This window comes from Macaca mulatta, chromosome X, assembly GCF_049350105.2.
Source record: "Macaca mulatta isolate MMU2019108-1 chromosome X, T2T-MMU8v2.0, whole genome shotgun sequence".
Lineage (NCBI taxonomy): Eukaryota > Metazoa > Chordata > Mammalia > Primates > Cercopithecidae > Macaca > Macaca mulatta.
In genome coordinates this window covers 9,334,135-9,350,560 of record NC_133426.1, presented here as the reverse complement: position 1 = coordinate 9,350,560, position 16,426 = coordinate 9,334,135, and the positions used below count along the sequence as shown (strand labels likewise).

Sequence of the window (16,426 nt, the reverse complement as noted above, 5' to 3'; positions counted from 1 at the left end):
TGGGTGGGGGGGAGGGCCGGGAGGGGCAGTATTAAATTAACAGCTGAGAGAAAAGGCTAAGGTGGAAAGAAGCCAATGGGTGTGGAGGTCTCATTTTATATAATACGTGTGCAGGGAATAGGCTTCATGCTAATTGGACACCCACAGTGATGCTTTCCTCACTCCTTCCAGCATGGGTGTAAAAGAAGCACTGTACATTCCGCCTCTTAAAGCTGGGTATATTTGCTAAAGGGAAAACTTCTGATTTCTCCCGGCATTTCATTTGTGAGAATAGTCTAACAGTTACAGCAAATAATCCAAAAAACATACAATGAATGGCCCAAACACAGCAGAGGCTTATTTCTTGCTCATGTAATGGTACTGGCTTGGATGGTGCCCATAGCATAGGCAGCCACCTCTGCAGTCATTCAGGGAGCCAAGCTGATGAACTCTGCCCTGTGGCCATCTTCACTCCAGGCAGCCAGAAGGGGAAAAGTAAAATGGCAGGCATGGCTGCAGCTGCACTCCCCAGGGGAGAAGTGTCATGTGGCCACAGCTAACTGCAAGGGAGGCTGGGAAATGTGGCCCAACAGTGTGAGAAAGGAGGAGGCAACAAGGACTCTGGCAGGCAGCATTTCTGCCACACTTGTGGGTCCCACTCTAAACCTTAACAGATTTTCTACTCCAAAGATTGAAAGAGTGAAGAAATAGAGTCTTGTCACAGGGATACTGAACCTTCATCTTTCCCACTATTTCCACTTCCCAAAACTACTTTTTAAAAACCCTACTCTGGCCCAGGAACAGTGGCTCACATCAGTAATCTCAACACTTTGGGTCGCCATGGTGGGTAGATCACTTGAGCCCAGGAGTTCGAGACCACCCTGGGCAATATGGCGAAACCCTATCTCTAGAGAAAATACTAAAAATTAGCCAGGTGTGACGGCATGTGCCTCTAGTCCTAACTACCTGGGGGCTGAGGTGGGAAGACTGCTTGAGCCCAGGTGGCTGAGGTTGCAGTGAACCGTGATCACACCACCACACTCCAGCATGAATGACAGAATGAGACCCCATATCAAAACAAGCAAGCAAACAAACAAACAAACAAAAACCCTACTCTGAATACCACATTGATCTGAAAGAGCTATTCCATTTATTAATATTATAAAAATAAGAAACACTATTATTCTAGAAAAAAAATTTTTGGTAGAGGAGAGGAAAGAATCACTTCTGGTTGGCTACAAATAACATAGGAAATGTACCGATGCTGGGCATTAGATGTATCTTTTATTTTATTTTTATTTTTTATTTATTTTTTGTTTTTGAGACAGAGTCTCACTCTGTCGCCCAGGCTGGAGTGCAGTGGCATGATCTTGGCTCACTGCACCCTCAACCTCCTGGGCTCAAAGCGATCCTCCCACCTCAGCCTCCCAAGTAGCTGGGACTGCAGGTACATACCAACTTGCCTGGCTAATTTTTGTATTTGTTATAGAGATGGGGTCTCATTTTGTTGCCCATGCTTGTTTTGACTTCCTGGGCTCAAGCAATCCTCCCACCTCGGCCTCCCAAAGTTCCAAATTCTCAATGAATCAGGATTGAGTAGGGAAAGTAAGGAGGAGAAGTGAGGGGGAATTTAAATTTACTAGAGATAGCTTTATGTGTTGCCTCATGTAATCCCCATGATACCACAATAAAATAGGAATGATTCTAGTTGGACAGACAAAGGATTACCAATTAGAAACGGTTAGGAACTGAGAGCAAGTTCCAGCTCCGGATGCAAGCAAGCACTGCCTCCTCTGCCTAGTGGTGACCTTCCCTCCAAACTGGAACCACTACAGCCAGAGTTGGGGGCAGAGACGACCACCCTCGCCCAGCTGAGCAAAGCAGAGATCCCCTCAACTGGCAGACTTCCCATTACTTTTCAACCTGCACTACACCAGAAGTTTATTAAGTAGAAAAAAGTATCTGACAAAAACACGGCTGCCCCCCTGCCCCTCCAAAAAAAAAAAAAATAGAAAGATACAGCCTTGGGGGAATACCCAGGGAAACAACTTCACCTGATCACTCACCCCCATGTACAGAGTGTCGACAGCATTTTGGGGAACTCAACCTTCAATACCAGCAGACGGCCAAGGAGCGCTAGACATTTGAAGACAACCTCTAACAGGTAAGAAAGCAGCCAAAACAAACAACAAAAGCAGAGCTCAGAAACAATCTATGCAAAAAGAGGACATTTTTAGAGACCAGCTTAATACTGTCACAGATATGTAAGAATCATGAAACAACATCAGTATGGTATGAAAAAGGAACATTTGAGAAACAAATTTTAAAAGTTTAGAATCTGGGGAAAAAATGAGGACATACATTTAAAACTTAATGGAAAGATTAGAAGATGATGTTGAACAAAATCTTCAAGGAAGAACAAAAATACAAAGAAATGCAAAATAAGAGAGCTGGGCATAGTGGTACACACCTGTAAACCCAACTACTTGGGAGGCTGAGGTAGGAGGATCAGTTAAGCACAGGAGTTCAAGGCTGTAGTGTGGCTATAATCGTGCCTGTGAATAGCCACTGCACTCCAGCCAGAGCAACACAGCAAGATCCTGTCTTTTAAAAAAAAAGAAAAAGAAAAAAAAAAAAAAGAAGAGAAAAAGAAAATGAGAGGGAAAAAGCAGACCTAGTACAAAAGATCCAGAAACAAAAATGTCTGATCTCCCTCCAGCAATACTGCACACCAGCAGAGTGGGCACCACCTTCAGAGTGCTGTGGGAGAACTGTCTCCATTCAGGACTGCACCCAAACAATTTACTGTCAAGATAAAAATCATGCTGTTTTCAGACAGAGAAGATCTCAAAAGATGACCCCCGGTGTGCCTGAATATATTAAGAGGTATTTCATCACTGGGGAGGATTTGAGGGATGAATCAAGGATAAGTGCACTGAAAATTAAGCAAAGAAAACTATCCTGAACCCTAGTGACTGCAGAAACTAGTGTCGTGGGTACACTGGCCGGGGCCAGAGTCACGGGCAGTAAAAGAATTTACCAAGACAGTGGTGAGTTAAAGAAAACTAGTTTATGGCTGGGCTTGGTGGCTCATGCCTGTAATCCCCAGCATTTTGGGAGGCCAAGGCGGGCGGATCACCCAAGGTCGGGAGTTCGAGACCAGCCTGACCAACACGGAGAAACCCCATCTCTACTAAAAATACAAAATTAGCCAGGCATGGTGGTGGGCACCTGTAATCCCAGCTACTCAGGAGGCTGAGGCAGGAGAATCACTTGAACCTGGGAGGCGGAGGTTGTGGGGAGCCGAGATCATGCCGTTGCAGTCCAGCCTGGGCAACAAGAGCGAAACTACATCTCAGAAAAAAAGAAAGAAAAGAGAAGAGAAGACTAGTTTATTAGAGAAAAAGTACGTTGCAAGGGAGCAACGGGCAACACAGCAGAGAAGGAAGGGGTTGTCTGCAAAGAGGCAGGGGCTGGAGGGAAGTTTTATAGGGTCATGCTGGAGAAGCTCCATGGAAATAGAGTTGTTTGTGATTAGCAGTTTCTCAGAACAATTGTTCTCCCCCACCCTGGGATCCCTTCTTCATTGATGCTAACTTATCAGGACTCCACAGTATGTACCCCCAGACTCAGCAGTGATAGCAATAGCAACCAAAATAAACACTGAATATTGTTAACCCCGTGCTCCTCAGAGTAGGGAAGAGTGTGACCAGCATCAAGAGGGGGAAGAGGCCAGACTTAGTCACTCACGCCTGTAATTTCAACATTTTGGGAGGCCAAGGTGGGAGGATCACTTGAGGTCATGAGTTCAGGATCAACCCAAGCAACATGGTGAAACCCCATGTCTACAAAAAATACAAAAATTAGCTGGGCATAGTGGCATGCACCTGTAGTCACAGCTACTCAGGAGGCTGAGGTGGGAGGATCACTTGAGCCCAGAAGGTGGAGGCTGCAGTGAGCTGTGATCATGACACTGCACTCCAGCTTGAGCAAGAGAGCAAGACCCTGTCTCAAAAAAAAAGGAAGAGACTAGGTATGCTGCTCAACATTCTATAATTCACAGGATGGTCCCACAACAAAAAATTATGATGTAATTACATTAGGGGTATGAGGGGCCAAGAATTATGCCTGAGTAGTTGGAGGAGGGTAGGTGAGCATTGGAAAAGAGTGGAAATAAGGGCCAGGCACAGTGGCTCATGCCTGTAATCTCAGCACTTTGGGAGGCTGAGGCGGACAGATCACTTGAGGCCAAGAGTTTGAGACCAGCCTGGCCATCATGGTGAAACCCTATCTCTACTAAAAACATAAAAATTAGCTGGGCATGGTGGCTTGAGCCTGTGATCCCAGCTACTCGGGAGACTGAGGTGGGAGGATCGCTTGAACCCCAGAGGTGGAGGTTGCAGTGAGCCGAGATCATGCCATTGCACTCTGGCCTGAATGGCAGGACGAGACTTTCAAAAAAAAAAAAAGAGTGGAAAAAAGGCTACATCCTAATATCCTACATTGGGAAGAACAAGCTAATAAACACAAGTTGCAGCAATATACAGTATAAGCCATCATTTAGGGATATGGATGGAAATACCAAAAGAAATCAGCTAAGACGTTTCGACAGTTGTCTCTAGGGAGGGGGAAATGATCAGTAGTCAGGCCAAATGACCAGTAGCATATAAGCACCCTTGAAGAACTGCTTGATAATTTATACTGTGCAAGAGCCACTTTGATAAAATAAAACCTCATAAAAGATACACTAACATTCTTGGCCAGGCGCGGTGGCTTATGCCTGTAATCCCAGCACTTTGGGAGGCCAAGGCGGATGGTTCACTTGAGGTCAGGAGTTACAGACCAGCCTGGCCACCATGGTAAAACCTCATCTCTACTAAAAATACAAAAATTAGCCGGGCGTGGTGGTGCGTGCCTGTAACCCCAGGCTGAGGTGGGAGGATTGCTTGAAGCCCAGAGGCGGAGGTTGCAGTGAGCCAAGATCATGCCACTGTACTCCAGTGTGGGAGACAGAACAAGACTCTGTCTCAAAAGAATAAAATAAAATAAAAAATACACTATCATGCTTGCCCCTTCCCTTCTATGAGTAAGTAAGTGTTACCTTTCAAGGACACAGAGTCTACCCTGCCTGGGTTCTTGTTGACCTTGACAATTTGCCTTTGATCTGAAAGTCACCTTTTGCCAAAAGATAATCCCAGCCCTTCCTAGCCAAGTCAAAATGCTGTTTTTCCTGCCTTTCCATCCAAGAGAAGCAGCCCTCATTGCCTGCAACTTAATATGCTGGGGATTTAAAAAAAAAAAAAAAAAAAAAACAGCCCAGGGGCTCCTTATCTGGGAAAAAAAAGTTACCTTTGCTTTGCAATTCAGAACATCCTAGTTCTGAGGTTCAACCAAATGAGATTTGTCCAATTTTTTCTTTTTAATGATATAGTATTATCCTTCTAAGGCATGTTCCCCTAAAGAGAAGCTGGAATACTCACACCCATAATGGGAACAGGCTGGCTCTACTATAGGACAGCCCAAATACTGCATCACACAAGGTAAAGGACAACAATTCCTCCAGAACACACCCTCCCTGTATCAGATACTGGTGATTTTCTATTCTATTCTATTCTATTCAATTCTATTCTATTCTATTTGAGATGGAGTTTCGCTCCTGTTGCCCAGGCTGGAGTGCAATGGCACGATCTCGGCTCACCACAACCTTCGCCTCCCGGGTTCAAGTGATTACCCGGCCTCAGCTTCCCGAGTAGCTGGAATTACAGGCATGCACCACCACACCCGGCTAATTTTTTGTATTTTTAGTAGAGACAGGGTTTCTCCATGTTGGTCAGGCTGGTCTCGAACTCCCGACCTCAGGTGATTCGCCCACCTTGGCCTCCCAAAGTGCTGGGATTACAGCCATGAGCCACCGTGCCTGGCACTGGTGATATTTTTTAAAAGCCCTAAAAGAGCAACAGGCAACCCAGAACTCTTTCAAAATCCTTCATGTGGGTTAAAGTTTTCAGCTTGCATGTGTAGGAAGACAGCTTGCAGAAACCTGCAGAATTTATCCTTCAAGAATTACCCCACTCCTGACTACAGTGCTTGAAAGTAAAAGACCTGAATAAAAAGTCCATTCAGCCTTCATACTCTAACATTATCGTGTAGAATGTCCCCGCTGCACCCGGTATGCAAGAAGAAAAGTTCCAGAGTCCCAGCTTTCCTCCGCTGCCCCTAAGAACTTGGCCACAAATCCAGGTTTATTTGCATGCTGATACAAAACAACTCTGGCAAGGGGACAGACAACTCCAAAATGCTTTCCAAAGAGAAAAACCAGCCCTTCCCAAGTGGCAAGCCAGCTTCTTTGACCACGAATTACAAAGGTAGATTAAGAAACCCCAGCTCATTAAGACAAGGTGAAAACTACTATTTGTTCTGAGCCTTTCATTATCATACTATTCTACCTTTAGCTCTTGGGCAAACTAGTGTTCTTTTCTTTCTTTTTTTTTTTTTCCAAAAGATAAATGTTAGGACATGTTAAGAAATACTCATAACTGAGCCATGAAGACCGAACGCATCCTGGTACAGAAGTGAGATGCACAGCTTATGCTTATAGCTTCTCATAATCGCAGAAGGCTCTGGATTCATAGGTGTGAGTCAAGCTGAGCTAACGTCTAAGAGAGGAAGAATCCTCCCAGAGCTGACCCTCAAAGCCTCCAGCTCCCAGACCCTGGAATAGGACTTGAGGCCCACTGCCTGACTCCATACTCTCGCCCAAAACATCGCTGGAGAACAAGGATGAGAATTCAGCAGGGTCACATTAATTCACAGTCTGGGAAAAGGTAATAAAGATAGATTTGAAAGCCAGTTGGCAAGGCGGGCCTACCAACTGAAAGGGTCTTTCAGCACAGGAAAGAAAGCTCACCTCTTGGTTTTTAACCTTACTATTAATTCTTAAATACAAATGGATCTTTATAATGACACTCATCCTAATACCTGAAGAAAACACAGTAACTGGCATCAAAAAGTGAGTGAGACTTTACAACTCGGACATCACCCAGAGATGGCAGCGGCAGGGGAGGTCCAAGCCCTCACCCGCTGGTTCTCAGACAGCTGGAGAAGCAGCAGCACTCCCTTGTACAGATGTTGACCGCACACTGCGTCTGGGCACAGAAATCCACCAGCAGCCACAAAGTTGAGAGTCACCAGCTCCTGACCCACTGCTGAATTCAGCAGATTCCACTTTTTCAAAACCTTTACTGATATTTCACAAAGAGCTTGGTTGCCTCGTGGGAGCCAATATAAAGGCATACAAAACAAGAACTGATCCCGACCAGGGTGGTCACTCTGATCTCCCCGGTCCTCGGGTCATGAAGTGACTTGGCATGGCCCATAAAGTGGAGCCCCCTTTCCAAACCAATAAGGAAGGTACATCACAGGCACGGGGCCTCCATTCCTGCCCATCGCCAGCCACCAGTCTCAGCCCTGTGCCCTCTGCAATCAAGGACCCGGCTAACACTTTACACAAGACACTTGCCACCTGGGTGCACAGCCCCCAAAATATGCCCTGATTCAGTCTTTGGCATTCACACTGGAAAGGACATTTCAAAGCTCTGTCTCCTCTCCAGAGAAATGTTCTCAGAGTCTGAAGCCCTGGGGTGGGTGAGTCAGGTCGGGGGACCTCCAAGCATCCCAGACCACAGCAGTCTTGTCGCACACAACAGCTCTGGTGCCCAATGGCAACCCGAAAATCAATGGGTTCCCAAAGGAGCTGCCCTTGGGGCTAGGCCAGGCCCAAGTTACTGTCTTCTTTGGCGCTTCGGGCTAAGGCTTCTGGCATTCTTTTGGGGGGAGGGAGCGGACTCTAAGAACTAGTGAACAGGATAGGCTGGGGCTTCATTCCTTCCCTCCCTTAACAAACATTCCTGAGGCCACAGGGGGTTGCTGACACCCAGCTGGTGTATTTAACGCTTCCTAATGAGTCCCCCAAACAGCTTTGTGGAATTCAAGCCACTCTAGTGACATTTTAGACATCAGTCCCCTCCCCTCCCCCCACTGAAGACTTCCACTGGTTGAATGGATGGGAACAGAAACATGCAAAAAATCCGCCAGGATCACATATATCCACCATCTCTACTTCCGTTACGTAGATTCCTACAGCATGGACGTTATTCCTGTCCCCTCTCTAACAACCGCATGGAAAAATGGGTTTGAGTGCATTTTTTTCACCAACTCTAGCAAAATTTCAAGGCAGAAATCAGCAGAAACATACTGAGGAGTGATGAATCCTGTCGCCATCTGTCAGCGGAGGTTCTGCTGGGCTTCATGCATGCACCCCAAATTCCAAGAATGCTACTCCTCTGAAGTTAGTATCCCTTTAGCTTCAAACTAAACCCAGATAATAGTCAGTCCTGATCCTGAACAGCCACTGTGGATGCCCATAAAACACAGCACTTGGGAGTTCCTGCTTCAATTTCCTTTCTCCAGCTACAAAAATGCAGATGAAGCAAGTATTTGTTTGAGTTTGACTATGTAAATAAAGCCTATTCTCAGGGCCAACGCGTGGGAGGAAAACAGCCCTCCATGCAAACACTGGCAATGCCAGGGGCCTCTAAACACACCACCTTAAAGGCCAGTGTCTTCAAAAAGAAACAAGTTTAAAGGCAAAAAACCTTTAAGAGCAAAGGTGATACATGGTTAATCTAACAAAAGTGATTCAAAACCAGGCTAATTTTGCCCCCAGAGGACATTTGGCAATGTCTGGAGACGTTTTTGTTGTTACACCTGGAGAGAGGTGACAGTGGCATCAAGCAGGTAGAGGCCGGGGAGGCTGCTGAGCATCCTCCAAAACACAGGGCAGCCCCACAGCACAGCAAACACAGATTCAGCTCACAAAGTCCACAATGCCAAGGCTGGCAAACCCTCACCTAACCGATGTGATGAACGTATTCAATATGGTATTGCAGGAGATCCCAGACCCAAGCACATGGCACTGACCGGAGGGGAGCAGCAGGCATGAACACTGGGGCCAGAGTCTGATTCTTAGGGCCCTTCCCAGGACTCAACAGTTTGTGACCTCAAGATACACCATTTGCCCTGCCTGGGCCACAGCTGTTTCATCTATAAAATGGGCTGATAAAATTCCATCTGAAGACCAGGACCAAACCAGCCCTGTTCTTGACACCCCTCCCAATTCTACTACACGCACTCCCATGAGGCTTTCAAATGATACCCTCATTATCATAAAGAGAAGGTGTCCTCTTACCTTAACGCAAGCTACCCCCAAATCAGAGTCTGCTAAATAGCAAGTGAGTTGCACAATATTCCAGGTCTCTAATATGTAACTATTTAATTACAAGGTTTTTTAAGCGAAAAAAAAAAAAAAAAAAAAACAAATAAAACCAACTATTAGAAGATCTATTTTTTAATGAGCCCCAGTGACTTTTCAGTAGCTTTTGGGAAAGGAAGATTCAAAGCTTGGATTAATCCATATTCTGAGCCAGGCGCGGTGGCTCACGCCTGTAATGCCAGGACTTTGGGAGGCAGAGGAGTTCGAGACCAGCCTGGGCAAAATAGTGAAATCCCCGTTTCCACAAAAAATAAAAAATTAACCAGGCATGGTGGCAGACATCTGTGGTCCCAGCTACTCAGGAGGCTGACAGAACAAGACCCTGTCTCAAAAAAAAAAAGAAAAAAGAAAAAAAAAAAGAAAAAGTGTTCTGGCTGGGCAGAGTGTACACACTTTATGACTGTCCACCATGTTTCCAAAGAAGCCAATGTGATAAAAGATTACACATTGGTCCAATTTTAAACAATGGCAACCTCTTTCCTGAGTTCAACAAAAATTTAGTGCAAAGCTAACCAAGGCTTCCCCAAATCCCTCCACAAAGTTCTGTAATCATAAAAGCGACAGAAAATATAGAATGGAAGACGTTGGTGTCTCATTTGCTATTTGAACAACAAAGCCATCCCACTTCCCAAACTGATTACCAGTGGGGCGGGTTAGGAATCACTTAATTTCTTCCTGCTGTGGAGAGGCAGGAAAGCCGAGAAAACCAGTAAATCATCTTCAAACGCTTCTAGTCGCCAAGAATCCTTACATTTGAAAAGGAACTTCGTCCATACGAAAGGTCCGACTCAACCCTTCCCAGAGAAACTGACCACTACACACTTTTAACCAGAACACAGGGTGACTAGACTGTTGTTTATGTGTTTGCTTTTACAAGTTCATACAGGTTCAACTGGTAAGTTTCCAGATGGATTTTGTTTTGAGACAAGAAAATTCAATGTTCTAAAGCAAACCACACACACACAACATTCCTGATGAGATACAGCTGGAATTTCTTTCTTATTATTAGAACTAGGGTCCTGCTCTTAAGAAGCAGGCTTTCAGGTTTCTCTAAGTTTGCGCAGGTATCCAGTGCGCAGGGAATCTGGGACTGGAAGCCGAAAGTCAGTAAACATTGATGGGCTGAAGGGAATAGAGAAGTTGCGCCGGCGACAGCTGCTACTCTGGGTTTCGTAGTGATCACAGGCACGGGTCCAAGGTGTGCCGAACCAGGGACCCCAGAGAGGCAAACACAGGTGGGGACGGCTAGGGGACACGTTCCTCCCCTGGCCTCCGGGCAGCCCCGCAGGTGCAGGCCGCCGCTGGCGGGCCCGGGAGTGCCAGAGGACCCGGCCAGGCCCCTGCCCGGAGGAGGGAGGGGGAGGGGAAGAGGACTCGGAACAGGAGCCATTTAAACTCTGCGAGGCGCGGGGAACCGCCAGGACCACACGCCCACGCTGGTCCAGGCGCCCAGTCCCCGCAGGTGACCCCAGCAGACGCGCGCGCCAGAGCCGGGGGCGCGAGCCTACCACCCCTCCCGCGCCCCTACCCCGACGCGCCCCGCAGCGCGGCCAGCTCCGGGCTGTCACCGCCCGCGCCCGGCGGCCGCCTTACCTTGGTGATGACCAGCGGCTCGCCGTGCTCGCGGCCGCCCTTCAGGGTGAAGCCCCACGGGGCGCCGCCGCTCAGCTGCACCTCCACCAGGCGCCCGCCGTCGGCCGCCCGCGTCTCGGTCTCGGCCTCGGCCAGGCGCTGGGGCCGCGCGCGGGGCTCGGCGCCCTCCATGGCGCGTCCGCTCAGCGTCCCTGGCCCGCACCCATGCACTCCGGGCAGTCCCGGCCGTGGGATCGTGAGGGAGGCTCCGGGCACAGCAGAACTTGCGCCGTAACTTGGAAAGAAAGTGCCGGCCCGGCAGCGGAGGGAGCCCGGAGGGCTAGCCGAGAGGAGGCGGGGCCGGGGCCCCGGCTGGGGCCAGGGCCGGCGGGGAGGGGGCGGGAGGGGGCGGGAGGGGGCGGGAGGGGGCGGGAGGGGGCGGGAGGGGGCGGGAGGGGGCGGGACCGACGGGGGCGGGGCAGGCGCGCTCGGGAGCTCGCGCCGCGGGCCCGGGGAGCGCGCCAAGGGGTCCAGCCCGGGGCCCGCAGGGTGAGGGGCGGGGTTCAGGTGCGCGCTCGGGGTCCCACGCGGCTGCTCGTACCGGGGAGGGTTGGGGAGGGGCGCGCCCCAGTTCTCTCGTCCGGAGGAGGGGAGCGGGCCGGGAGGGGCGCTCAGGCGCGCGCGCCGTTCGGCGGGGTCGGGGTCGAGGAGCGCGCGCCCCGGGGCTGGCGGAGCCCGCGCGGGCGGGGACGGGGACGGAGGCCCCGGCGCCAGGTCGGGCCCTTCCTCCCGCGCTAGAGCTCGGCAGTGCTTCGAGGCTCTGGGCGCCCCCGTCCGCCGGCTGGAGGCCGGGACCGGGCAGGTGAGGCGGCAGGTGAGGCGGCGGGCGCGGTGTGGCGTGTCCGGAGCCCCGGCCTCCTCCGTCTCGGGGCGCGCGGCCCGCCGGCGCCCCCACTTTGTTCTCGCGCACCGCGGGATGCGGGTTGCCGCGCAGGTGAGAGCGGAAGTGCTGCGGGAGGCCCCGGTGCCCGCGGTGTGCCCGCTGCCCGGGGCAGGGAGACCGCTCGTCCCGCGCGGCCCTGCGCGCACTCACACTCCGGACTTGGAGAGCGGGGAAGGGCGCCCCCCAGCAGCCTGAGCCGGGCGCGGGTCCGGCCTCTGGAGAGGCTCGGAAGGCGGGCGCAGAAGGACCGTGCCCCGTTTCAGCGAGGGCCTTCCCACCTTCCCGCAGAGGCCTCCCGCAGCGCCTGCCCACGGCTCCTCCCACAGCCACCGCGCGGAAAGCCTTTCTGTCTAGACGCTGGCCCCACTCGCCTAGGATTGGGCCACAAGGTCTTCAGGTCTCCCACGTTTACATCCCCGAAAAGGGGAGGTGGTGGTCTGGGATTGGTGAAAGTTTGCGGACAAAACACGTGTGCCACCTCTTCCTGCTCGGTTTCAGTTTCCATGAAACTCTGGTCTAAAATACCTGCATGGATAGGTATTTACATGCTTTGCAAAAAAGCTGTTTTCCTTGCCGTTTGTATACGTAGCTGAACGCTGGTGAACACCTCTTTCCTTTCCTCTAAGCAGCTCCATCCAAGCCGTTTCCGGAGGTGACGATTCTGGAGTACCCATCCAGGACAGGCTCGGAGAGCACTGGACAGAGAGTCAGGGGTCCCCGGGTCTGGGTTCTGCCAGTGTCAAACTGGGTCAAGAAATCTCAGCTCTGGTCTGTTTCTTCGGAGGTCAAGTGAGAGGGGTGCATTCTGTGGGGGTGTCTCATGCAGCCAATTGAATTCGGAGTCCCAGCTCCAGTGGGCACCTGTCATGGCGCTGGGCACGTGGACTGCCCCATAATTAACTTCCAACTACAGTCTCTGAATGCCTTGAGTTAGAAGAATGAGGCGATTTTTTCTTTTTCAAAGATTAAACGAAGGCTTAAGGAATGTGCCTCTCAGAATCCAGTCAAGTGTATCTTGACTGTGGTGATGGTCACAGGAGTCTGCCAAATTAATTTGCACAGAACTGAATTGCACAGAACTAAATGCACGTGAAATGGGAAATCTGAAAAGGCTTGCTGGATTGTATCAATGTCCATATCCAGGTTGTGACATTAGCTAGAGGTTTGTAAAATGCACCAATCAGTGCTCTGTAAAAATGCACCAATCAGCACTCTGTGGTTAGCTAGAGGTTTTTAAATGGACCAATCAGCAGGATGTGGGTGGGGACAAATAAGGGAATAAAAGTTGGCTACCCGAGCCAGCAGCGGCAACCCGCTCCCATCCCCTTCCATGCTGTAGAAGCTTTGTTCTTTCACTCTTCACAATAAATCTTGCTGCTGCTCACTCTTGGAGTCTGTGCCACCTTTAAGAGCTGTAACACTCACAGCAAAGGTCTGCGGCTTCATTCTTGAAGTCAGACCAAGAACCCACCAGAAGGAACCAAATCTGGACACATTACAACTACATGTAAATCCAGTTATCTCACAAAGTTTCAGAAATGGATAGATATGATAAATCAAAAGATAAAGAGCCATCTAAATATACCCAGTGTGCTTATTAAAGTTTTCAGACATGTCCTTCTCCCAAAATAGGCCACTCCCTACCTCCCCACCCCAAGCTGGTATAGACTTCAGTCTAAGCTCTTACCTGGGGCTAAAATTCAGACCACTAGACTCACTATAAAGCAGAGACAGTGATTTCATTGTCTCCATAAATCCAGCATTATTCTATACAGCCCCAAAGTCATCTTTAACATTTTATGTTCACCGTATATAATCATTGTCAGATTACCCATCTGCCACTTGAAAGGTTTATACTTTTTGTTTAAAAGGACTCCCTTGTTCTTAAACTTAGCTGGAAATTTACATCCATCCTTACTAAACTGTGTTTAGCTGAGGTTTTTTGGTTTTTTAATCTTCACATTAAGCATCCATCTTAGGACGGTTGGAATATTGATGAGGCTGCTATCTATAATGATGTTATGCTGTAAAGGACTGAACCAAGACTTGTGTGGCCTGCTATGAGACAGGTGCCTGCTCAGAGTCATAAATCCTTTTATGATATTCTTGGGGTTACTATGGTCTAGGTCCGATGACAGCACTTCTATATTGTGTTTGTCAAGACACTGACAATCATCTTGTGAAAATATATCTCATGGCTGAAAGGCATCACCCCAGTTGATCAGCGTTGCACCCCCATCGGGAGAGTTTAGTATGACATTGAACCGGTGTGTGGACCCCTAGTAGATGGCTTTCTTTTCTGAGAACTCACAACTCTGGTGGAATTTTCAGAGGCAGAATCCATTTGTCCACGTTAGTCTTTCGTCCTTTTGGAAAGCTGAGGGGCATGTTTGTTCTGTGTAATTTCTCACTGTGGTTGTTCATTGCTCAGAGAATAGGGTGAGCATATACTCTCTTCTGGACCTGCAAGGAGTACGACCCTATGAGCGCCTGCCCTGAGGATTCAGTAGCCTTAGGTGTTTGTTTCGCTTTTTCTTTTTCTTTTCTTTCTTTCTTTCTTTTTTTTTTTTTTTTCTGTTTTTTTTTGAGACAGAGTCTCACTGTGTCACCCAGGCTGGAGTGCAGTGGCACGATCACGGCTCATTGAAGCTTGATAGCCCCAGGGTCAGGTGATCCTCCCACCTCAGCCTCCTAAGTAGCTGGGACTACAGGCATATGCCACCACCACGCTTGGCTAATTTTTTATTTTTTGTAGAAATGGGATCTCACTGTGTTGTCCAGGCTGGTGTCAAACTCCTGGGCTCAAGTGATCCACCCACCTCAGCCACCCAAAGTACTGGGATTACAGGCATGAGCCACTGCACCTGGCCACTTTTTCTTTTTCTTTTCTTTTTTTTTTTTTTTTTTTTTTGAGATGGAGTTTTGCTCTTATCACCCAGGCTGAAGTGCAATGGTGAGATCTTGGCTCACTGCAATTTCTGCCTCCCAGGTTCAAGTGATTCTCCTGCCTCAGCCTCCCAAGTAGCTGGGATTACAGGCATGCGCCACCTTGTCTGGCTAATTTTTGTATTTTTAGTAGAGATGGGATTTCGCCATGTTGGTCAGGCTGGTCTCAAACTCTTGACTTCAGGTGATCCATCCGTCTCGGCCTCCCAAAGTGCTGGGATCAGGTGTGAGCCACCGCAGCCGATCACCGGCCACTTTTTCTAATCTGAGGTTTATTTCCTATGAGAGAGAAGAGATAGATGAAACTGAGGATAGTTCTGCTTTCACTTTGTCAACAGTGAATGAATTAATGAATGAAAGGCAAATTAACCACCTTTCAGCGACTTCACTAATAGCTAATCCTCTTTATGAAATAGAGCTCAAATTATTTTAGCTTTTTGTTCTAAAAAGAAAAGAGATTTATACTCATTATAAAATGTGGTAGAAGATGGAGTTCCAAAATTTTACTTTCATATTTCAAATAGTGGCTCCGTAGGGTCAAGCCTTCCAGAAAACCTTTTTTAAAAGGCAATATTAGCCATTTCCTACTAAACCCACTGTGTTTCTATTAATTCAGACTGGCACAGGATCAATCAAGATCAGAGAACACAAGAGTGATGCAGTTGAAGGAAATCTATGGGCAGGATACACTGACTCACACTGGTAACCCCAGCACTTTGGGAGGCCCAGGTGGGAGGATCGCGTGAGCCCAGGAGTTCAAGACCAGCTTGGCAACATAAGGAGACCCCGTCTCTAAAGAAAAGTTTTTAAATTAGTCCAACGTGGTAGTGTATGTCTGCAGTACCAGCTACTCCGGAGGCTGAGGTGGGAGGCTCGCTTGAGCCTGGGAGGCGGAGGCTGCGGTGAACCGGGATTATGCCACTGTACTTCATCCTAGGCGACAGAGCAAAACTCTGTCACAAAGAAACATTTAAAAATTGCTTTAGAAAGCCATTGACTATGTTTTGCTTTATTTTGTTTTGTATTTTGGAGAAAGGGTCTCACTTTGTTGCCCATGCTGGAGTGCAGTGGTGTAATCATGACTCACTGCAGCCTCAACTGCCTGGACTCAAGCGATTCCCCTCTTGAATAGCTGAGACCACAGACCTGTACCACCATGCCTAACTAATTTTTTTATTATTTGTAGAGATGAGGTCTTGCTATATTACCCAGGCTGGTCTTGAACTCCTGGCCTCAAGTGATCCTCCTGCCTCGACCTCCCCAAATGCTGGGATTCCAGGCATGAGCCATTGCACCCAGCCTGTTTTTTGTATTTTAATAAAATTGCCAATAAGCATACATTTCTTGAGCACTTTTTACTTGCCCAATACTTGGGGTGGGGGCGGGGACGGGGTGGGGGAATGTAATGGTGCAGGAAATATGAAACATTAACTGTAGCAGTGAGGAAAAGGAAATGACATCTCATGAAAAATCAGTACAATTAAGTGCTAAACCACTTTTAACTACAAAAGTTTTAACAGGAGAGAAATTAGAATGTTAAAAATGATAATAAAGCCATAAGGGCCAGGTGTGGTGGCCTGCATCTGTCATCTCAACACTTTGGGAGTCTAAAGTGGGAGGATCGCTGGAGCCCCAGAGGTCAAGGCTGCAGTGAG

General features: G+C 48.6%; 1 protein-coding gene across 2 annotated transcripts in view; it reads right to left on the bottom strand.

The window, feature by feature from the left end:
* Positions 1-11,339, bottom strand: part of SHROOM2 (shroom family member 2) — a 164,037-nt gene extending 152,698 nt beyond the window's left edge. The window contains exon 1 of one of the 2 annotated variants that reach the window (XM_015126922.3): positions 10,904-11,339. In XM_015126922.3, the coding sequence (XP_014982408.3) occupies positions 10,904-11,074 (171 nt within the window). In that variant the 5' untranslated portion in view covers positions 11,075-11,339. The remainder of the gene's footprint in view (positions 1-10,903) is intronic. The other variant, XM_015126923.3, reaches the window with a different exon arrangement.
* Between the last annotated feature and the right edge of the window lie 5,087 nt (positions 11,340-16,426).